Source organism: Triturus cristatus, chromosome 4_2 (genome assembly GCF_964204655.1).
Source record: "Triturus cristatus chromosome 4_2, aTriCri1.1, whole genome shotgun sequence".
NCBI classification, from domain to species: domain Eukaryota; kingdom Metazoa; phylum Chordata; class Amphibia; order Caudata; family Salamandridae; genus Triturus; species Triturus cristatus.
Genome location: NC_140586.1, coordinates 654,685,757 through 654,710,389, shown reverse-complemented (window position 1 = coordinate 654,710,389; position 24,633 = coordinate 654,685,757). Strand labels below are relative to the sequence as shown.

Here is a 24,633-nt window from a genome sequence, read left to right as displayed (position 1 = left end):
TTGAGCGATAAGTGGGAGGAGCGTATTTCTTTATACGCTAATGATATTGTGTTATACATGGCCAGGCCTTACCACTCGATTGCACAGGTGCTACAGCTCTTTGAATTGTCCGGTAGCTACTCGGGCTACGCGATCAATTGGGGAAAGTCAGTGATCTTCCCGCTCTCGGGCCCTCCACCGAGAGTCCCGACCCGGTGTCCCGCTTCCATCGCCGTGGACGGATTTACATACCTGGGTCTTTACATCACACGAGACAGGGCGGAGTTCTTTGCCAGGAACCTGGAACCCCAACTATCGCGTCTTAAAACTGACGTGCATCACTGGAGGTCGCTGCTTCTCTCCCTGATGGGTAGGGCGGCAATGTTTAAAATGCTCGCATTGCCGCGCTTGCTCTACATCCTGCAAAACACGCCTTATCCGATACCGGCGGGAGTGTTTAAGAAGATAGCACAGGATCTACGTGTCCTGCTCTGGGAGGGTGGCAGTCCCAGGATATCGCTGCCCAAGCTGACGAGGGGGGTCTTTGATGGGGGGCTGGCCCATCCGAACGTCAGGCTCTATTACTGGGCCTCCCAGTTACAGGTGGTAAACGACTGGGTCTTCGCGGATCGGTCAGAACCGGCCTACAGAGTGGATCGATGGGCAATGCCGAACGGTAATTGCGAGCCCCTGTTGTAAGCCCGTAAACAGGGTAGGGATTGGCCGACACACACTAGAGTGGTGATTCAATGTTGGAGGGAGGCCAATAAATACTTGGGGTGGTCGGGTTCCCTGACTGGAAGAACCCCTCTATGGCACGGGAACCAGCTGTTGGATGTGACTCGCTTGACAGGGTTCCGGGGCTGGAGACTCATAGGAATCGCATACCTGGGGGACGTTTGGAAGGGAGACGCTCCGCGGCTTTTTTCCTACCTTAAAAAAGAGTATGATCTACATGACTCCCAATACTACCACTACCTACGCCTTACTCACGCCCTGCGGACTCACATACGGTGCGGCACGTCCATTCCAGAGTATTCCCCTCTGGAGGATAGGCTGCTCCTGGACCCGATAGCGGGAAAACCCACCTCCACAATATACCGCAAACTCATCAATAACATGACGGACCCCCTGGTGACATTGCGGGAGAAATGGGTGGGGGACATAGGTGAACTGGAGGACGCAGACTGGCAAGACGCCCTACAGAGCCCAAGGGAGATTGCAATCCGTGTAGGTTCCGGTTAGTACAGCTTAAGATTCTGCACTGAGTATACTATCCCTGCACCCATCTGTACGCCTGGGGGAGGAGCCGATCGGCCCTTTGTGTAAGGGGATGTGGGGAGGAGGGCACCTTCTATCACACTCTATGGGAGTGCCCGCAGATAGTTCCGTTTTGGACCAAGGTAGCTGACGTAATGACGGCAGTGGTGGGCTCAGTGGTCCCGCTGGAGCCGCGGTGGCTGCTACTAATGATTAGGAGCGACTCTGACTGGACTAGACACAAGGAGATTTGGCTGGCCCTAGCGGCAGGGGTGGTGAAGAGGAATATCGCGAGGGATTGGGGCTCGCGGGCCCCGCCCCAATGGGACCAATGGGTACGGGACTTAGAGGGCCGAAGAAACTATCTACAAAAGCAGAGGTTGCACCAAAAAATGGCGTAAGGTATGGGGACCATGGCGGAAATACAGGCAGACGGGGAGAGGACTAGGGCCCTAACAGGTATTGTTACTTGTCTCATTTGTGGCCTCGAAGGCCGGTCATTGTCCAGAGGATGGGTAATTCACCGCATGTATCGTGCTAAATGTCCTGTATTGTTTGATGGTCTGAGCACAGTTAATAAAAAAGAAGTTCCCCAAAAAAATTTCAAAAAGTTAAATTGTCCGAATTGAGCCACTGTAATTATTGTAATTAAGAAGGTACCCTTAACATTATCCAGCGCTGGGACTGACCTATTTTTCTATTTTAATAGCTATAGGATTTTATTACGTTTTTAATATTCTATTTTAAGCCATTTTAGGAGTAATGTCTGTATTTTGAGCGTCCAGCATTGTTGTGTATAATGTTATGTTCGTATTTCAATTATTGTATATATGTGCTTTTATGGTTTTCAGCCGATATTAAAGCTTTTGACTGACTGACTGTTATTCCCGGTACTTTTGGTGCCCAAGAAGAACAGAGGTCTTTGTCATAGCCTAGACCTCCGCCCTTTCAATTTCTTTCTGAAAAAGGAGAAATTCCTTCCCCGACCCCCCCAGCGCCTTGAGACCCTTACGGGTGAGTAGTCACGCTCAACAAACCCATGATTGATTGATTGATTGAAGTCCTGTCTGCCCTGGACTTGGGAGACTGGATAGTAGCATTGGACTTATAGGATGCGTAGTTCCACATTCCCGTCCTGCCTTCCCACAGACGCTGCTTGTAGTTCACAGTAGGCCACAAGCATTTTCACTTCACTGTACTCCCCTTTGGCCTTACCAGTGCCCCTCGGGTATTCACCAAGGTGATGGTGGTGGTTGCAGCTCATCTGTAGAGTTCAGGGGTGCCAGTCTTCCCTTATCTCAACGACTGGCTGTTGAAGGCGGGCCCACCCCACGCCGTTGTTTCCCTCTTCCAGACTACGGAGGACTTCCTGCACTCGCTGTTGTTCACTATCAACATGCAGAAGTCTCACCTGACCCCTTCTCATCTGAGCTGTTCTGGATACAGTGCAGTTTTGCTTTTATTCCTCCGAACGTCCAATCCAGCATACTCAGGCTATGATACAGATGTTTCAGGCTTTATCCTGGATTTCAGTGTGATTGAATCCGAGGCTACTGGGCCTCATGGCTTCCTGCATCCTGCTTGTGACACATGCCCACTGGCATATGTAGGCTCTGCTGTGGGACCTGATGTTCCAGTGGGCATAGCATAAGCGGAATCTCTCCAACATGGTCCAGATCTCGGAGGGCACTGCAAAAGATCTGCAGTGGTGGTTAACGAACCGCGATTGGGTCAGTGGCAGACCCCTCTCCCTTTCCCAACCAGGTCTGACAGTAGTGACGTATGTCACTCCTGGGCTGGGGCAGCCATCTGGGAGAGGTGGGGATCAGAGGACTCTGGTCACTGGCATAGTTCGGACTCCACATCAACCTGCTGGAGCTCTCAGCGATCCGGCTCGCATTGAAAACCTTTCTACCCTCCATTAGGGGAAGGCTAGTGCAGGTGTTCAGGGACAACAAAATGGTACCCCAAGTAACAGGGTGGGGTTGTGGACCCTTTGTTAAGAGGCCTTACGCCTCTGGATATGGATGGAAAGTCAGGGCTCAGCACCTAATGGGCTCTCTGAACACCAGAGCGGAGAAACTCAGCCAAAGAGGCCTAGTGGATCACAAATGGCGTCTCCACCTGGAGGTGGTGCAAGGTCTCTTTCAGCAGGCGGGAGTGCCTTGGTTAGATCTGTTCACCACCACAGAGAACGTGCAATGTCAGCAGTTCTGTGTGCTGAAGTCTCCAAGGCGGCTCTTTCTTTGAGACGCTTTTCGTCTCTAGTGGATCTCCAGCCTCCTGTACGCCTTTCTGCTCATACTACTCTGCCCAGATGTTTCAAGAAGATCAGAAACAACCGGGCCTAGGTTATTCTTGCGACTCCGTACATCGATCTTGAGCTGATGACCATGGCCACCGGTCCTCCAAACACCCATGGGTATTAGTACGCTTTATAAATCACAATTTCATTTCAATCAGTCTGTCCCTTAGGTAGGATCTTCTGTTGTAGCAGCACGGAAGGATTCTCCACCCAAATCCGTCAACACTCCGCCTTCATGCGTGAAGATTGAGCCACCACAGTTGACAGCTTCCGACTTTCTGCCCGAAGTCTATAATTTTATCTCGATAGCTTGGCGTCCCTCCACCAAGACAGTATACACCAGACGTTGGAGCAAGTTGGTGGCATAGTGTACAGCAAAGCAGGTTGACCCTTTATCTGCAACCCTTTCCTAAGTTCTTGTGTTTATTCTTACCCTGGCCCTGCAGGGTTCTGTATTGGGTACGTTGAAGGGTTATTTGTCAGCCATCTCCGCCTTCTTGCGGCTGCCAGATCAGCCTTCCTTCTTCAAATCCCCTATAGTAAATAGGTTTCTTGAAGGTTTGCAACACTTATTTCCTCCCGCTCCGTTCATTATGGTTCAATAGGACCTTAACTTGGTTCTTATCTTTCTAATCTGTGCTCGCTTTTAGCCACTTCAGCCTGCCCTCTTAGGCTTCTCACTACCAAACTATCTGGTAGCAATTACATCTGCCCGAAGGGTCAGTGAACTACAGGCATTGTCATCTCACCCTCCATACATCTCCTTCTTCCCAGACAAACTGGTCCTTTGAAGCCAAGAATCCTTCTTGTTGAAGGTAGTTACCCTGTTCCATCTAGGCCAGTCCATCACCTTGCCTACTTTTTACGCTCTGCCTCATCCGTCTACGGAAGAGTAGAGGCCCCACCGGCTGGACCCAAAAAGAGCGTTGTCATTCTACCTTGAACGCACAAAACTGTTGCATGTAGACTGCAGCTCTTGGTAGGATATGTCAGAGCCAAAAATGGGAAGATCGTGCAGAAGCGAACCATCTCCTGATGTATCATGCTTTGACGTAAGATCTGCTACGCATTGGCCAAGAAGCAAACCCCAGAGTGTTTGCATGCTCATTCCACCAGAGCTTCACACACTACTGGTCAGTGTTCATCGTGGCTCCGCGCTCCTGACGCGGAAAGTTACGAAAACAAACTGACATCAGAATGCTAGAGTGGCGCCTATATAGGCACCGGACATGTCTTTCCTGGCGCGGACCACACCATGCTTAGCTGAACAACGCCACCCACCAATGCGCATGTGTAGTGCTCATGAAAATTTCCAGATCCAGTCTGACGCCTGGAGATAATTCTAAGGTAGGGAATCTGCTTCTAGATAGAATCTCTACCAGATAAGGCGCTATCAAACATAAGTAACATGTTGATAACGTGAAATGTGTATGGGCGTTCGTCTGCCTGGAAACTGACGTGCGGTATGCCCTCATGTACAGTAGTCACTCAAGACCTGCTTGGTGTATTTTCCATGTACCTTTGCACTCATTCAGTTAAACAGTTGTGTGCAGCATTAGCTTTCTCAAACCAGTCTACTGTGAGAAAGAAATGCGGTAAAATCTGAAATTAAGCAAAATACGCAAAACCCAATAATCAGGAGTTAGATGAGTTGATGCTACCATTAAAACAATTGTTAAATTTGAATCTCCGGTGCATGCACAGACCTGTCCCTTCCCAAGCTATACATCCCATTTGTGTGCACCTGCTTCAGCACAAGTCCCTTCTTCCTCCTGATTACCTCTTTTAATTGATTGAGGGTTCTTCGGTCAGCACCTTTGGCATGGATCCTAAAGAAACTGGGGTAAGGTGCATTCCAATTTACCATCAAGAGGTTTCCTAGTTGCTCAAAAACCCTAGATTTCATTCAGAGTTCAAATACAATATTTACCAACCAAGGAAATCATTCGAACAGTCCGCAGCCAGACCTCTGTATTACCTAAAAAAGTAGCATGTTTTTTCAGGATCCCGTCCTACAGTTCACAGTTTAGTATGTCTAGGCCCCAATATGACCCAATCAAGAAATCTAGATAGTGGTAAAAAGAAGGCTGACTATGCCCCTTTAGCAATTTTAGGCTCAGCCAGTCTGACACAATATGGCATTAACTATTTGCACTGCGTATATTTTACTGGCTATGTCATCAGTGCATGATATATTAACATGTTCAAGTCAGCCAAGGGCTTGCTCTTGATATGCCTCAGGGACAGCGCCAAACAGTCTGCGGTCCTGGGTATTGGCAAAGCTGAGGACTCTACAAGCGTCTTGGCTCAGCATGGCCTAACTTTTTAATAAGTGGACCGGCCAAGTCCGCTTTGAGTCAAGCTTCACTCCAAGGTAGTCATAGCGTTCTACAAGATGTAAAGGAATTCCATAGATTTTGAAGGACCTCCTCGGCATGGTACTGCTCTTTAAGATTATGTATTTTATTTTGTAGGTGTTAATCTGTAACTTCTTTATATCGAAATAACATTCAAATACCTTCAGCATTCTCGATACTCCTATGGACTAGTGGGGTCCCCCTCCTCGGGGAGCACATGCTGCTGTTTCCGATTGTGGGTTGCCTTGTGGATTTGTTTTTTGTTGTTATTTATATTAAAAAGAAACCGTTATGTGGGGTCCGGATGGTGTGGCTGCCAACGCTTCTTCCTACTCCTGTGAATTTCCCTCTGCCGCAGCATGCGTGCTATTGTCTGTATCACATGCTCCTTCTGCTTGCTAGCGGCCGGCCTGAAGGTTGTAGGCCCATCTTTGTATATTTTTTGGATTCTGTAATAAACGGTTTCAAAAAAAAAAAAAAAAAAAAATGTCGGATTGTAAAGAACAAATTCACCCGTGAGCATGGCGGTTTCTGCCGAATCGCGTTGGGTTTGCTTTTTTTTTGGCTTGATGCATTCTAAATAAATTCTTTCAAGCAAAAAAAAAAAAAATACCTTCAGCATTTTATGCTTGGCCGATTTCTTATGTGACAGAAGTGCAGCATCATCGGCAAAATTGCTGTTTTTTGGCCTGCACAGACTGGCACATCGCTGTTTAGGACCTTCAGGTAACTGTCAACATTGATGATAAAAATATTAAATAAAGCTAGGGTCAGGACACAACCCTGCCTGACCCCAACATTGATATCAACATTGAAGCTATCAGTTACTTCTCCTCTCAAGCCATATCTGACCAAAGACGTATTATTATCGTATAGGAGATTAATTAATACTGTATTTCAGGCCAGTGTTAAAAAGCCTCATTGCTTGGTCAGTTGTTCCTTGGCGTCTTCTAAAACCTGCCTGTAAAGCATTGATAATCCTATAATCACACATCCAATTATCTAGACGAGCGTGTAAATGTTTTGCACAAATTTGTCCCTACTACATTGAGCAGGGAAATTGATAAATAGTTGGCGGGATCATTCTGTGGCCTTTCTTTTGAAAAGGAACAGTAATGGCAGTTTTCCATGATGGCGGTAACATCCCCTGGTGCCGGAAAGTTTTGAAATGGCAGGAATTAAAATGGGCACCCAAGTAGTAAGATCAGATCTAAATCTGTCAGCTGGTACCCCATAGGGGCCAAGGGCCTTTTTTTGCTTCTGGCTCAGGATTGCTACGCTCACTTTGCCTTCTGTAAATTCATTACCCAGTGAAACACTTCCTGGTGAATCGATTAGAGGGGTAGTTTGAGTCTCCTCCAAGCTACTTTCCTCATCTGATAGATCGACACTCTTTCCTTCACTCTTCAGGGTGGTAGACTTTTCGTATCTGGCAGAACTATACATTGATGAAAAGTGCTTAACCAGGAGGCAGGCGAGATGGTAGTTTCTGAACCTTTTGGCATACCCTGGGATCCCCCTCTGCCTAGATCCTAGAAGTACATAAGTAATATTCTTGCTTCTTAGTGCTTTCATAAGTGTCTGCCAGGCTTTTACGTGCACCTGATGTTTTTTTAAATCACAAGACGCTTGTACTTCTGTCTTAATGTTTTCAGGCGGGTTTCCTCATCTAACGTTTTGTGCCCTTTTTTCAGTGCCAAAGAAAGAGATTCTTTTTTTACTTGCTGTACTCCGATTCAAATCATTCAGTGTGCATGTGGTTACTATTATCAATGTGCTTGCATCCTAGATTAAGTTGCCAGGTTCTTGTTCGCCCAGATAATTTAAAAATAATTTTTAGCCAGCCTTAGAATTGTCTCTGGAGCATGGGAATCTCTTTTTTCCAGAAATTCTCTAATATTATTTTGCTGGAGATTTAAGACTCGAGCAAGTCTGATACAAGGCCTATTAAACTTCCTCCAGGATCTGGACTTCCTGTTTGTTGTCAGTTATAATTCCCCTTTTCTAAGTTCTTGACAATAAGTGCCATTGGAATTGACTCTCGTTGGGACCCTTAGACGTGTTATCAGCGGGTCCTGGTCACTCTCGATTCTTTGTTCTGTTTCGACCATCTGCCATGCTTCCAGCTTAATTAATATGTAATCAAATCAAGCTTACATGTCCCCCTGATTCAAACGTGTAATGCGCTGGTGAATCAGAGGGCATAGTGCCATTTAGAGGGCGTAAATCATTTTTAAGCATGAAGGACGTTAAGGAGGCGCCTCTCTTTAAACTGTAAATGTACATAGCGGATGGATAAGTGGGGCTATGGATGACAGAATAATGTAAAACATCTAAGTTGACCAATATGACGTCGGCTTTGGTATCACAGTGCACACATACCATGATGATATGTTGCCTTATCCATGAACGATTGGGGTGTGAAGATGACCGCATTTAATCGGAGGGAGCCAACTTGTTTCTCTAGTACGTCAAGTTGCTTGTGGAACTCTGACAGTAGCCCTGGCAAAAAGTAGAAATTTATAATGACTAGCTGCCATAGATCGCTGGAAATAGGTAGCAGTTGGATGTTCTTACTAATTGGGGAAAATGCATGATTAACCTTACCCAATCCGGTAGATGTCCAAACACTGAATCCACCTTTAGCTTTCCCTTTTGTTGCCTTTGTGGCTTTTGTAGTATATGTAGAAAAGCCATCCAAAATAATGTCTCCCATAACCCAAGTCCCCTGAAAGCAGCAGATTGTTTTTGATTTGAGAAATGCTACCCAGTCTTTATCATCTAGTTTTTGTTTTTGACCTGCAGTATTCCAACTTAGCACATTTATCTGAGTCTCAGGGCCTGAGCGAATGACTTGCTCTTATGGATGGTGTTCTACATGAGTTGGCAATCCTGCAGTAGTTGGATCTGCAGGCCTGAACCATCTGCTTAGTGTGGTCTCAGATAGCATAGGACAGGATGAAACAATTCTCCATAGTAAATTCAGTTATGATACTGGCATCTTTTTTCTCCACAACCTATGTTGTTTGTCCCTGTCAGTTTCTGAGTCAAACTTTTGCTAGTCCCACAGCTACCTAATTATTGTCCAGGCTCATTGTCTCAGTGGCAATTTTCCTATTTCAGTACACTATCTCTGAGCCCCATTTCATTCTGATGATGCATGTTCTACTAGTCCTTTTTTAATGTCCAGATCTGATGAATGCTCGAATCATATTTCAGAGAACAAGAAGCACTGTTTTATGGACCTGACTTCACACCCATCTTGCATTCCTTATACCAAGATTAGCGCTGATACTGCCAAAGACTCCAGATTACTTGCTCCAGTAGCTCCCTCAGATGCAGTGCCTTTGCTGCCTCCTCCACTACTAAGTGAGCCTCCAACTCCCAGCACCCCCTCCTACACCTATCATTCCTGATTCTTCTTCACTTAACTGAGGTTCAAAGATGAGTAACCCCATGCATGTTTGTCTGTTTCATCAATACCCTGGTTTCCCTACCCCCTTGCTCAGATGATTCAATGTTCAGAGTAATATAAATGAAAATCAGGATTTGTAATAATATCAGCTGTCTAGAATTATAGTCCTCTGCACTGGTGGGCAGGCTTATGCTTGGGATGGGTTTCAAATCCAATGATCCTCTCTGACAAAGAAGGAGTGCTAGTCTCTGTCGATTCCTAAGAGGCAGACAGGACCTCAGCCATACCTATGCTTCATTATATTGTCAACAGTTTTAGATAATAAATTATGCAGGATCGGGCCTTGTGAGTCTTAATAGCTGGCGGCCCTGTGCAATTAAAAGAAAGCCTTCACGGGACAAATTTCAACGCCAAAACCATAATGGTTTATTCAAATTTAAGAATCATTATAGAAGGCAAATATTAGTCAAATCAGCATCAATAATGCATCAAACAATAGAAGTTGTGAGAGGGATGTACATAAAGTCATTACCCAAAGCAAGTAAATAGCCAGAACCAAAGTACAATTCAGCAAGATGACTAGCATGAATCTGCACATTTCTAAAGTCAAGGAAAGTCTGATTATAAATCAATAAGCAGATGAACGTAGAGCCTGCATTTGAGAAAGTGAGCAAAAATCTAAGTATAAATCAAATAGGCAGACTAACATGGAGTCTGCACAGTTCAGAAAGAAAGGAAAGTCTGGCACATCTTCCAAAAGCGCAAATGTTTAGCTTTCAGGTAGTGAAAAAACAGACTTGACGTGGTGAGATCTGACATAATAGGGCTATACTAATAAAGTTTTATGCATATCAACCAATAGTAAAGCAAGAAAACATGATACATCAAATAAGAAATATTTAGGAACACCTACTTTCATGCATAATTATAATAAGGTGTACATAGGAAATGAAGGGAATAATATGACATTTGTGCACCAAATAAAAACAATGGACTACAGCTGCTTAGAGCAGACCTGGGCAAAGACCATTGAATTTATTTCAAATAAAGGAATATTCTTCACATGCCTTCCTTCTCGAGGAACTCAAATGAATACATTCCATCTCAACAAATAAACACCACCATGAAATGAATTCTATCTCGCTTGTTTTCTAAGAAGGAAAAACACAGAAGAGAAACATGCACCTAGCAAGCTCATTCATGTAATTTTAAAGCCACATTTCTTTCTGCCACTACAAAATAAATGTAACATTAACTGAAGCATGGTTATGCTAACTTAAACACTTTTAAATCAAGTATTATTTTCTGTTATTATAAGCGCACCCGCAATATGCTTTAAGAGACTCTAACAACTTGTATGGGGCTTCCAGGGATAAATCAGTCTATGAATAAAGAAACAACATTAATGAGTGTGACTGGAAAAAGGATTTGGTATCTTTCCTTCATCTGTTTTTTCCAGACTTCTGCAGATGTCATAAAATGTTTTCTCAGCTAGCCGAGGCTCTTGTACTATTTCACTAACTTAACATTAATTGTACCGCAGGCCACGTTCACACTACTAAACACAATGCTTACGGAACTTATTTGGGGGAATGGTAGAAGGCGGATAAGCTTGAAGTAGCTGCAAGTAGGCACACGAATGGGAGGTTTGGGCGTCCCAGACTTGCGAGCATACTACTGTGCAAGCCAATTACAATGGCTGTCATATTGGACGGCGGGCCGCAATCTACAGGAAATAGGATTCACGGAGACGAACATTGATAACGGTGCACTACATATGCTAATATTACCTGGTAGCAGACCCACGAGAGACCTCCCCCCACTATTGGCCACAGCGCTCCGATGCTGGAAGGTGGCGCTACAATACACACACACACCACCGGCATATGCGGGCAACATTCCTCTATTGGGGATCCCATTACCGGGAGGCAAAATCACGAAACGCAAGCTAAAGCCCTGGTTGGAAGCAGGGGTTACCACGGTGTCAGATCTGTTTGAGGATGGAGTATGACTAGACCATGATACCTTTGTCAATGAAACTGGAGTCCCGGCACACTTGTACATATTACACGCTGCACTGCTGAGATACATAAAAACGCACTGGGTGCCGCAAAGGCAATAACCCCTCCACCAATGACCTGGTCAAGATGATATATTATATGGGAAGAGGCAGACACCTTATCAGATGGCTCTACACAGGCATCAGTTCGCATACGAAAGCCGCTCTAGTCACACTAAGGACTACATGGGAGGGAGACATAGGCAGGGACATAACAGATAAAGAATGGGAAAGGATACTGGAACACCCAAGAAAGACATTGAGGAACACGAAATTCAAATATATACAGACAATGGTATTGCACCGAGCCTATTTTACCCCCCATAATTTAGATAGAATGTTCCCCCAAACTCAACACTATTTCCCGAGATGCTTATTGGAGGGAGCGCACCTACTCCACATGTTATGGACCTGTCCAAAGGTGCGGGGATACTGGGACACTCTAAGACAAAGAACAGGGGAAGCGGCACACCGGGAAATACAGAACACAATGGAAGAATGCATTTTAGGACTTCACAAACAAGTGTCCAAACATAAAGTGCAATACCGCTTTATAAACCTAGCACTGATCTTAGTTATACGTAATATAACTATGAGATGGAAATCGCGGAAGCCCCCAGATGTACCGACGTGGTACACGGAATTACTGCGATGGGGCACTGCAGAGAGTGCGGCATTGCGCAGAGAAGAAATAAGGGGCCTGCGAAAAACACTAATAGCAATGGAGTGGGATGAGATGCTGGAAGCCATGAAAGCGGCAGCTGAAGATTAAGACCCTAAGCAGACTACACAACTGACTGCGCAGAAGGGTAACTAAGTCTAGTAAACAGCGCATAAGACAGGGAGATGCATTATAAACGCACGTAGATTTGACATGAGCATAGACCGGAAGATGCAAAAGGCGACAGATTTAGCCGTACGTACGAGACTGGGGTGGACTGGAAGGGGGGAGTTGGGGACTGTTTCTTGCATTAATGTGATAACGCAATACCATCACCTGGGACGGCTGTCCCAAAAGAAATGTATCTTGCTACAATTAATATGTAGATTGATTATGTAGAGTTACATTACAGCAAACATATGTCTTAAATATGTACAATCGATATAAAGAAATGACTACAGATGCTACCAATATGTAATGTGATGGTATGAAATATAAATCTTAAAAAAAAAATAAAGTATGTTTAAGAAAAAAAAAATAATTCTGAGCTAATGAACTTTTTAGGTAGATCTCCTTCCTCAGAAGCAGGAGGTATTTCTGCTAGTATGACGAAGATTAGGCAATCCACAGACCTGCCAACTCACATGGTGCCACTGTGTGTCACACGATATCAGCTCCCCTCACACGGTCATGCAGTGAGGAGCTGATATCACACAGTGGTAGGGTAAACCACTGCACAATAGTGGCTTTTCAGCTGATTTTGGCAGCTCTGAGTAACAGATGTGAAATAAGGGGTGTGAAAGCTCCCAGGACATTGGCTGTTGCAGCCCTCTCAAGCTTTTGTTCTTTTTTTTGTTTTTTGGAGTAGAGGGACAATCGGGGTGCACGGGCAGAATTGCCTCTTACAGAAGCAGTTCGCGGCACACGGCCCTGGCCCTTTCACAGCCACGCCTCCTCCTCATACGGTGCACTGTTTCATTAAGTTGGCAGGTCAGAAGCCACATCATGCTTATCTATTTTCTGAAACATATTGACACAGCCATGAGAGGCATGACCCTTAGTGTGGTATTATATAGGCACTCTTCATGCCTGAATCATGAGGCACAGGAAGTCTTGAATGTACAATTGAGTGCCAAAGAATTGTTTGTGATGTGAATGTGGTAGTAGAGTCACCTTCAGTTGTTGTCTCATCCACATCTTCTGACAGTTTGAAAGGTTCTTGTCATTCAGAACTTCTGGGGCTTCTCCAACTGTAGGGGTGGAGTATGACATGTCTTTCAGTTTTAACAGGATAATTCAGTAGCAACATGCAAATTCATCATTCTCCGCCTCCAGCTCACACTAAAAAGGAAACCAGCAACATTTTGATCAAGCATTCAAGCTCACTTCATTAGACTAAAGCTTACTTGCACCACTTGACTTTGAGACAAATTACGCTGAAGCAGTGTTTGGGGGTATTGGGTGGTTTGAAGCACAGATCCATCTTCCTTTTGTTCCATCTACTTATCACCTTGCACCCAGGTCTTGTTAAGGGAAGTACAACAGCTTCTAAAACTGGAAGCCACAGAGCTGTTGTATCATGATAATGTAACTACTTGCACATCTTTGTGCTGACAATTAGACTGGTGACATTAGTATGTTTCAAGACATCCAGTGCTTCCATTTGTTGCCCCCAAACGTGCCTTTCAGGATAGTGACTCTTTGCCAAATCCTGTTATAATGTCGTTCAGATGAATAGCTTAATGCAACAGAACACAAATGTGAGGAAATGGGGTGTATTATATGGGGTAGTTGTGCAACCTCACTGTGCAATACTTACCAAACCCTTTGGAACCAGTAGGTTTTGTTTGTCAAACCCTCTAACTCAACCCTGGATAGCTGCGCCTCTGAGCAGTAAGGCTTACACAAAGGAACAAGTGTAAAGCATTTAAACAGCACCAAAACAATTGAAAACGAAATACATGAGGCACTCAAGAAATCCACAACAATTTATAAAAATATACTGTATTTTAATGTATTTTTAGACACCACAACGAAAAAGATCCACCAGAGAGATAGATTTTACAAGGTACAGCAATTATGCACTTTTTACTTAATCTCCAACAAGCATCAGCGAATTTGATGAATTTGACGCTTAAAAACATTTTGGGCAAAAACGTTTGGCTAGTTATATTGAAGTCGATTAGAGTTTCTTTGGGCGACCATCTCCAACGGAGCCATTCAGAAGGATCAGCAAGGTTAACAGAAACAGTTACCTCAGCAAGTGAAGCAGTCCTCAGTCATTTCCAGGCACTTTTATCCTTTGCTGTAGGTTCCCTATGGAAGTGGTGCTAATGCAAGGGATACAGGATGCTAAAGATGCTGTGGATGCGTCACGCATGATGTGGGTCTTCCTGTAGTTACTACTCTGTCTGCGGAGGAGTGGTCCTAGCCACAGGGTCAGCATACCTTGAATTTCTTATGGTTCTGGCAGACGTCCTGTCATCACTGGACTACCAGTTGTCCGGTATTGTGGCCACATCCAAATCATTCCCTGGACGATAACTTGTCTCGTGGGCGACCAAGCTGCACTCAGATGACTCTCTCGGATCCAGCAGACTCTGGTGCAACATTGAGCGTCTGGTCCTGGTCTCTGGTGCTGCACGGCAGCAGTTGGTGGAAGTGTGAGGATTCTGGGCTACCAACTTGCCCCCGCAGGCTTCTTCAGCTGTTATGGTCCAGTGAACAGGAGGTGAGCCAGCTGCCCCTTAGAGTCTTCTGCTTCATCTGGGTTCATGACACAACTTCTCCATGAACAGGACACAGCAGGCACAGTCCCTTTCCTTTGCTAGCCATCAGGCTCAGCAGGTGCAGTCCTTGCCGGTCCAACCTCTCTTTGCTTGTTCGTTGCAGCAGCAGGGCAGTCCTCATTCGGTCCTTCTTCCAGTCCAGACAAGATCAGAGTTCTGGGTGCCAACATGGCAGAAACCCTCTCCTCGTGCAGAGCTCCCTTGCCTATCCCTGAGGTGTGGCTACCAAGGGGGATATACGCCCCAGGGAAACTGGTTTGGTAACTGGTTTCCCCTTGCTTTTCCCTTGTTCCAGCCCATCTACCTAGACAATGGAGCAGCCCCTCTCCCAAGTGTTACCAGTTTGCCTTTCAAAGGCAACTTCTTCTTTGAAACTCACCTTTTTGATCAACACCCGTATGGCTTCCTGTAGGAGGGAGGTAACCACTTGTAGTTTATCCTTTCCTGGAGGTCCTCAGCACGTCTCCCAAGGTATTGTCAAGGCATACTGTGTATCGGGGACAGCCTTCTTGTGCAACAGTTAAGGGCACAGGAGACTAAAGTCATCAAAAGGGCAACTTTATAAAAGTTAAGTTAGCTTATGCAAATCTGGTATAAGCCAAATCAAAATACAAGTTTTAGAGTCAAGACATTGGCACTGTGGTCTAATTAGTAAGTCTCTGTGAACTCACACAGTCGAGAAATAAGCAGCATTAGTCCAAAAACATGGGGATTGATCATGCAAAAAATTACATTTCCTTATAACAATGTTTATGTTGATTCCCCTTTACAGCCACCTGACTTTTAGTGGGGATACAATTCTGTAAAGGCACAGAGTCCTTCCATCTGGTCTGAGCTCAGCATCATAACCTTTACCAAGTTTGAGGCAGAGCTGGACGACTTTCTTCTTTATGAGAAAATCCACTTTCATACATACCTAGAGGACTAGCTGATCAGGGCATTATTTCCCCAATGATAAAAAACATCCTTTCCCAGATGGGCATTAATGTCAGGTGAAACAATCTCCTGTTCAACTAAGCTTCCAGTCGACAAGACCATATTTGCTCTAATTCCTTTCCACATTTGTTAGTACCATACGTTTTATGATGTGTGGCCAGCCTTTCCTCTTCTCAAGACCATCTTAGGCTTGCAGGCGGCATCAGACTTTTTAACAGGAGAGTGCTTGTCAATAGTTTTACTTCTATGTTCTATATCGACAAACAGGGTGGAGCCCATTACCTATTTCCGCGGACAATTTCTGCATCACGGTTGTAACGGAGTAACCTGTCCACCTAAATCTAAATCAGACCCTAAGATTTAGACTTTGTTTTGAAGTTATTCAAACAATTTTTATGCAAGGATTAAGAACCTAGTTTACTGTTCTTCTCTCAAGTCTACTACTTTTAATGCATGACAGAAACTAATTACTAATTTTTCCAACAATATCAAATGTGATTTCCTCAAAAGGTATTCCATTTATGCTGATGAGTTAGCTCTCGATTTTTGCTTGATTTCCACTTTCCAAAATAATTCCTTGTGTTGCAATATTTATAGCTAACGAGAAAAATGTGTCTTACTTTGAGTTAACCTATCTATATAAATTAGTCTGGTTCAAAATGTATTTCAGGATAAGGTAGCCAATATTTGGTGCAGCATGAGCATCCTTCTGAAAATCAAGAATGTCCTGTCTACTCAAACTCAGCTAAAACTCAGGTGAGCAAGAGCAAATTCCTTAGACTCTTAAGGTCTTGTTGCCGGTGGTAGCAGTGTCCTATACAAATGTCAATTTAATCATAACAATGGAAAGACCTATCTGTGGCAGTGGGTTAATGTATGCAAAGTACAAGCTGTAATTCATAATTCCAAAATGTACATTAGATAATGAATACATTGAGTGTCCTACTGTTTAGTTTGCCATGTGGAGTGGATACATTTTTAAAGCTTATTCTGATGTTCTTTCAGGGGTGACCAACATTGATCCCTGAGACCAGAGCTGACTCACCTTTCAGGAGATCCCCATAAGGGAGTTATATTCAACTGATCAAACCCATAATCTTTTACTTTATCAATGGTTATCCTGAAAATCTGGCATAGCAAGGCTCTTGCATGCCAAATTTACACAACCACATTTGTGCACATCAAGTGTGTTTTGCATAAATCACTAAAAGGCTTCCTATCGCTGGGACTGGTAAAGGAGATGGTTCGCTGGTGTTAATGTCTCTGACGGTCTACCCTCACTTGTCATGTTTATAAAAAAAACAATCGAACTCTAGACTGATATTCCTATGTAAGCATTTTTGCCTAGACTGTCTGATGTTTCCCTGTCTATATAAGCATTGTTTCTACTTGGTGCCCAATGACTTTAAATATTCTTTTAAGCATGTTACAGAATATTATATGTAGTCATCATCTTAATTGCATAAGTGTTATTTTAAGTGTATTATGTAATAAATGCAGCTATTTTGTGATGGCATGATTGATTGAAATATGTGTGGGAAGCGTATTCATTTGTTGCATTTTATTTTTAGCATCGCTCTCACGTTTTCTAGTTTGCTCCCAGCTTGTGTAAAACTAACACGTCAGCCATCTGTCAAAGGCTTTAAGTTGGCCCTGGTAAGTTTGCATTTCCATTATCATGCTTTTTCAAGAAATCTCACTTCCATAAAAAAAAAAAAAGAAAATCTATTTTTTACCAATGTGAAATGTTCTCCTGCAAGTGCCCCCCCCCTCCCGCACCCCAACCCGTACTCTGTTATACCTGACTACAGCAGAACAATTTGAAATCCTTTCCAAAACGTTTTCATAGGACAAGCACAATTCAGTATTGCATGTTTTCTAGAATGCGGCATTTGTTTGTTAGTGCTTCTCAGCGCTAAGTTCTCAGTCATCCAATGACCGCTGTTTCATGACATTTACCCACAGAAGAGATCATTGCAAGACAGCAGAAAGGAACCCCAACCCTGTGCACCTTCTAGTCAATTAAATAGAAATATGTTTACAATTTTGCTTTTATTTACAAACTCCCTAACATTCCAGATCCCTCAATGCACCTTATAGAAATAATAGAACATGTACACCAGGAGCTGTAGAATTAAGGGTCTTGCATTAGCTTCTAGAAGGTTGTTGCTGCTTCTTCAAGCATTTATAATGTACAGCTGCACAATGTGATTTTCGTCACTATAATCATTTGGTTTTGTATGTTATGTACAGTGCAAAGTCACATTCACTTCAGGTGATTACCTGAGTTGCAGCACATCATACAAACTTGGCCAATATACTTGGCCGAATCTCTCACTTGAAAGGTAGCGGGGTCAGACATATCATAGGGCGAGCGCAATCTAGAAAAGGCCCACACATGGAATAACGGGCCGCATAAGTGGAGCTGCGGGTTATTCTTGTGTCTTCCTCTTTGGGATCTGGGTTGTCCACACTCCTGGCTCGAACATGATTAAACGCTCCTTCCAGGCCCACTTTAGAACATGAGGTAATGGCGGGGACGCGACTGTGTGCTGCTCGTGACCCCAGACATGCTATCCACGAACCCTGTGATCATAACACCTCGTTTAATGTTACCCTGCTTTGCCAGGAAGTGTTACGATTATTATGTGCTTTATCTAATGATTTACCTCATACTTTAAATTGTGAATTAGATGGAAATGCAGGATTTTTCCGAAATTATGACAGTGTATGAAATCTAAATATTTCAAAGGACACTAAATGTGTGTAACATAATTGTCTTATTTTATTTTTTCAAGGTGAGCTGCGCGTTGTCATTCTTTCTGTTCTCCTTTCAAGTACATGAAAAATCCATTCTTCTAGTGTCACTGTGAGTGAATTATGAGTATGCTATTTGATGTTTCTCCAGAGATCAACAAGGTTTTAAAGTGCTATTTCCACATTCTTGCTCTAGTACACAGTTTATTCAGGCAGATGATCATACGCTACACAATTAAAATAATCAGTTCTAGATGCCTGGTTTAATTAGTGATTAATTTAGGAGATCTAGATACTTGCCATATCGTGGGGTAAAAAAGATTTTTAAAAATCCTATAGGTTTGGGCAAAGCAGCTGAGAGAAGGTGGTCTATAGTTAGAATACAAATGTTATGTTCTCTTAACTTTTCAGTTTTGTGCCTGGTGAGTGAAATGATTATTAAATATCAGAATATGCTTTCAAAGAAATGTTTCCCTGTCCCTCAGCCTCTTTAACTTTATACATTACAATTTGCCTCTAACGATCTTATATTCCTGCCCTCTAGATATTAGGTAAATCTGAGCCCATGACACCCTGTCCTAATAACTAACAATAGCATGTTATTTACATAGCACTTTAGCCAATTATATGCCCTGTAAATAACAGGCGTTACTATTACACAATTTGACGATTTTTTTACCTTAGTTTATAAGTGGGCTTTGCCAGTATTCAAACAAATGGCTGTAACTCAATGAGCCATTCTGCAGACTAAGTCCCAAGATTTCTAGCTCCAGATCTATGTCGTTCCTTCCTCTGTGTCTTTCTAGGTCTATGTTCTTGTCTGTGGGACTCACCTGATTTATAGGCGCAACAGTCGCCTATAAATTAAATTATAGTTAAAGTATCACTCTCCCTTCTTGTCCCAGTTCAGCCTTATGTTCAGAGGTTATCCATCCCTTGTCTATGTTGCTTCTTCCTTACAGTATAAGACCAATGATTTTACTTCCATTCCCAGGTGCTTATTTCGGCCGAATTCCTTTAGGCAGGAGATTTCATTTTTTTTTTATAGTTCTTGGTATATTGCTTTAGACTCCAGCGGAACAGAATACTGGAAATGCAAATAAGGCAACAGTTTGTAACAATAGATGACTAGTACATAAATAACAAAAGCAGTTATAACACAGGGCAAGGAGTTCCCAACATATTGGGCTCAATGGTAAAAATAAATGATTCATACATGTGGTAGGTGGTCCTTTAGATGAAGGTAAATGCACACACTCGGAATACTCAATTGAAACTTGAAAGATTTGCTGATCAGGTGGAGGAAAAGAAGAGAAAGAGAAGACAGGTCAAGATCACAAAGCTATGGATGACAGAGATCTAGACTGGGGTCTTCCCATGGTGACAAAGAGGAAAGTCGTAATAAATCGATGAGGTAGGCAAGGTCTAGGCAGGAATTGTGGTCATGGGATTAGAGGTATTTTTATGCTGGTGTTTCTTCGAGGATTGCAAGATAGGAATCTTTAGAGAGTTACATTTTTCCTAAAGTGAGGAGTCTCATGGTATAGAAATGAATAGCTTCTTGAAATTTGCTATTGTACCCGTCACTTAGATTTCTGTGCGAGGTATGAAGAGGAATTGTGGTGTATGGTGTTATAGGTGAGGAATGCAATCTTATATGGTTTCCTGGTATCAGTGTTCACCTGGCATCTGAGGGAAGTAGTGCTCCGAAACGAGATTTGCAAATCGTAGAAGGGCCAGTGTGTAAAGCATTATTATACACAATACAAGATTTCATAATGACTTGGATAGCAGACTTAGTCTTCACTAAGGTGAATGGGTTTCATGGTATGTAACAATTTCAGTTGGTGTCTTGCACTTTTAGTATTATTATATATTTTTTTTTTTTTAAATAATTCTATCAGGCAGGACTCCAGTAGGTCAAAATGCTCAAGGCTATCTGTCTTTAGGGAAACTGTATCTTCCTCATTTTTATGAAAGGCTGTATGTGAAAGTAGCTCAGCTAGAGGGTAACATTTAGCAAAGACAGAGTCTTCCTCCTGGTATATGTGGATCTGGAGACAGTGGGAATGGGTGCATAGCCTATGGCAGTATATTCAGAACAAGGGGTTCGTCATGGTGACAGATAGTATGTGCCATGTTAGGTGAGGTAGTGGTGGGCATAATATATGAAGTCTTGGGCAATAAGGTGGTACTGTTCTTGAGCTCAATAATCAAAGTAGAGCAAAGAGAGCCAGGTTCCTTAGCGATTTCTGAAATCTGGTCAGTTGTCCTTGCACCATTTCCAAGATCTATCATGCCCCTTCTTGATGTCCTTGATAAATTTTGCTAAAATTAGCCATCTTGACATCAACACCTGGATAAATGCCCGAGGACCATCAGCCCTAAGGTGGCCCCCCGCGGGACTACCAGTGCACGTTCCTGCACGGGAAGGAATACACCATGTCGTGCATTCCTTGCCATTCAGGAACTGAGGGTGCAAAAATACAGGGGGGGCACATGCACCCCGTGCACAGGGGCAAGAGGGGGCCCTGTAGGGCTCTGTTTCTTTCCTCTCCGCCAGCAGTTTTATGGAGGAAGAAACTTCATGAGGCCGCTGGCAGCTTGGAAAGTCGTAATATGCTTGGCGGTGCCTCAGGGCACTGCCAAGCATATTGCTGCCCTCAGACTGCCGCGCCATAGCCAGGGATCTCTGGCGGTTGCAAATAGGGCAGTCCGACCGCCAGTGCAGTGGTAGCCAGACTGCCACAGCTGCGCCACTGTGAGTCTGGCGTCCGTGGACCATCAGACTCATAATCAGGCCCTGCGTCTTCCTTACGCAAAATGCACATCAAGGGACAACCTATCATCTGTCCCCCTCATACAGACTAAAAAGCTCACCCACAGAGGGAACCAGATTATGCCCAAACAAGGTTCCAGATCCATCAAGTGCCACAGCCTCTTAGATGGTGTGGGGCAGTAGGTGCATGAACTCCTGAGAAAGGTTTTCCTCCATCTATTAAAGACATCAGATTAACCTGTCCCTCTTGACTGTAGCAGGGCTGGAGTATTCCTGGTGCTCCTGTGGTTCAGGGGGCTTTTGGTCCTATAATAATTCTTTCCCACAGCCCCTCCCAGAGATAGGTTTCTTATTCGTGAGTCTCTTGTGGCCCTGAAAAAAAACCCTGCTCCACCTGATAATCCACCACCAACAGAATTTGCCTGCTCAAGGGCTTTAGGGCCTCGAACTCCAAGGTCCCCTGCACACGCTAGTGGTACATAGATTTAAGTTAGTACAGTAATGAGTGTAGGAAAGAAAGAAACACTCTTCATCCACTGCTCTGTGTGGTTCCAGGATTTATTGTCCTTGTTGTGCGTTCCTCGGTACAGTGTCTTAGCCTAGCCAACACGTGTTTTGTCACTACCATGAAGTACACAACGACTTCTTCAGGGCTAAATTCCTATGATTACGGTCTTTATTGTCGGTTGTACTTCCGTCCCCAAGGTAAATAGGACTAGATGGTCTCAAGGGTAAGGGAGACCAGAAGTCCATTTAATTAAAGTTTCCTCATGAAGCAGATTCTATATTCTGTGGTGCAGACGAGTATTCAGAATATGCAGCTACTAATTATTGCGAGACCCTATTCATAGGGTTATGGCTGTCAGCCAGCTTTGATTGTGTTGCTGCTGGTCACCCGATCCGGTGAAGCAGCCGTTGAAGTCTCCCGCGCGTGAGAGGGACGGAAGTACAACCGACAATAAGGACCGTAATCATAGGAATTTAGCACTGAAGAAGTCGCTGTGTACTTCATGGTAGCAACGAAACACGTTCTGGCTAGGCTAAGACTCTGTACCAAGGAACGCAAAACAAGGACAATAGATCTGGAACCACACAGAGCTTTAGGGCCTCATTCACAGCTTTCTGTAGGGAGTAGTCACTAACCTTTGACAGGTCGGCCCTCTTTGAGATGAAGGACTTCTTAACCTCCTACGGATTTGTCCCCAACAGAATATCTGCCATGATTCATGACCCTGTTGTTTCTAAGGCACTAACTCATCCTCTATATAGACCTGTGGTCTCTGCCCACACAGTCTCTTTTAGACAGCAAGGTCAGCAGAGAGGTTTCTAGTGTGGGTGTGTTACTTCTTACAGAAATGGCTGGGTAGTGTAATGCAGCATGCCCTGCTTTACAAGTCAAAGACCGTCATGCCCACAGCAGACTGCGTGGATTTCAGAAGTGCACCTGGGCAGTGTAATGCTTAAAGTTTAATTTAATTCTGGGCTGTTTCGCAGCCCCTATTAGTCTAGTCAGAGAGGGACTGAAAGTTACTAAAGAGCTGATAGTACAGTGGGATTGGATTATTTGAAAATGAGGTAATTTAGGAAGGACGACTTGGACAATGGAAGTTTAATCTTTCTCAGCATGAGATTGAAGGAGGCCTAGTCCCAGAACATAGTTATCTTAGATCAGCATGTCTTTTTCTCGTTGGATCCGAATCCCTAAATATTTGATTTAAGTGGGGTACAATTTTAGGGGATACTCCAGACTAGATTCCATGGAACATTTTGCAAGTGGAAAAAGTTAAGTTTTAGCCCAATTGATTGTAAGCCTGGAGAACCCACCAAACCTGATGATCTCATGTACAAAAGGGGAAGGATTGGCCGAGCGGTTTGTACCCGAGAACAATATAGCATCAGCATAAAATAAAAGCAGTATTTTCTAGGTAGGGAATGAAATCCCCTATGGCAATGACATTATCTGAGTCTGCGGGGCAGGGATTCTTTAGCTAGTGGCGAAAAAGAAAGTTGGCAACCCTGATGGGTGCCCCTTCTAAATGTAGATTTTCATGGTATTGAAAATTTAGATGATGTGTTTTTTCCGCAATACAGAACCACAGTGTCCACTGATCCTCTGTAAGGATGTGTTCAAGGCATGTGAGCTGTAGATCATATGCTTTGCATACTCCTGCCATCTAGTGTTGAGTCCGGATGTTTGCCTGTTGTTTTTCTTCAAAGAAGTCTTTCCAGTCATGAGGTAAGGTGACTACTCCTTTCGGTGATAGTGCACATGGTCATCGACTCCATTGTTTGATTTTTTTTCCCGCCATCGGGTTCGGACGAGTATTGTTGCGCTCCGTTTCGGAATTGGTCCTCGGGTTCCCCCACGGTTCGCAATCCAATCTACCCTCGATGGTATTGTTTTCGAACTCGTTTCCTTTTCTCCGAGGTTCGACTCCATCATCAAGAAATCTCCATTTCGATTGGAATTTTGCGGGCGGCCTATCTGCGTCGGTCCAGCTCCTTGTCGATGGAACGGACTCCGTTCAAATTCTTCCCCCTGTGCCATGCGAAGTATCAGCATACGGACTTACATCAGGTGTATAACCTGTCCTTGTTCCCAGAGCAGAAAGAAGAGGACTGTGACGCGTGTCGATCCTTCAGATCGAAGAAAACTCTCTGTATCGTTGGGCTCGACGTTGAGAGATGCTGCGGCAGCAGTTAGCCGACACACCGGATCTCTTTGGCGAAGACTCCGAGCAAGAGGAAGTCTCAACGGCCAAAGAAGAACAGGCTTCAGCGGCGTCTGACTCCGAATCAGATTTGCAGATTGTCCTCGAGGACGACGATGTTCTGCAGAGACAAGGAGATATGTGTACAGAAGACCCTTCCCCCACCCCACCCACCGTCCCTAACACATCTAAGGCTTCGGCACCACCTCTGCCTTCAGGCCAAGGTCGGCGCTGAGAGAAGGTTTCTAACGCTCCGTCTTCCGGCTCGGCACCAAAACACTCTGCCAAGCCTTCCGGCTCAGGAACGAGTCGGCCAAAACCCACTTCCGAGCCGAAACCTTCGGGCTCTAAGCACAAAATGGGCTCAGAGCCGAAACCTTTGACACCAAAACCAAAGAAACATTCCTCAGAGCCGAAACCTTCAGCGCCGAAAGAACATTCCAGCTTGGTGCCGAAAAATAAAGAGCTGCCCGTATCGCAACCGAATCCAAACATGGACGTTGCACCACCTAAGTCAGATCCGAAACAGAAAAAACTCTATAATAATCCTGATACAGGGCATATTCACGCTAAACCACCATCAAAACACAAGCTTTCTGATGACGATAGCTCTTATAAGATTCCA

At 44.1% G+C, this 24,633-nt stretch overlaps 1 protein-coding gene across 1 annotated transcript in view; it reads left to right on the top strand.

Moving 5' to 3' along the window:
• ALG6 (ALG6 alpha-1,3-glucosyltransferase) overlaps positions 1–24,633 on the top strand; it is a 302,197-nt gene that overhangs the window by 267,277 nt on the left and 10,287 nt on the right. The window contains exons 9-11 of the mRNA XM_085602411.1: positions 16,432–16,517; positions 17,333–17,417; positions 18,560–18,630. Of these exons, the coding sequence (XP_085458537.1) occupies positions 16,432–16,517; positions 17,333–17,417; positions 18,560–18,630 (242 nt within the window). The remainder of the gene's footprint in view (positions 1–16,431; positions 16,518–17,332; positions 17,418–18,559; positions 18,631–24,633) is intronic.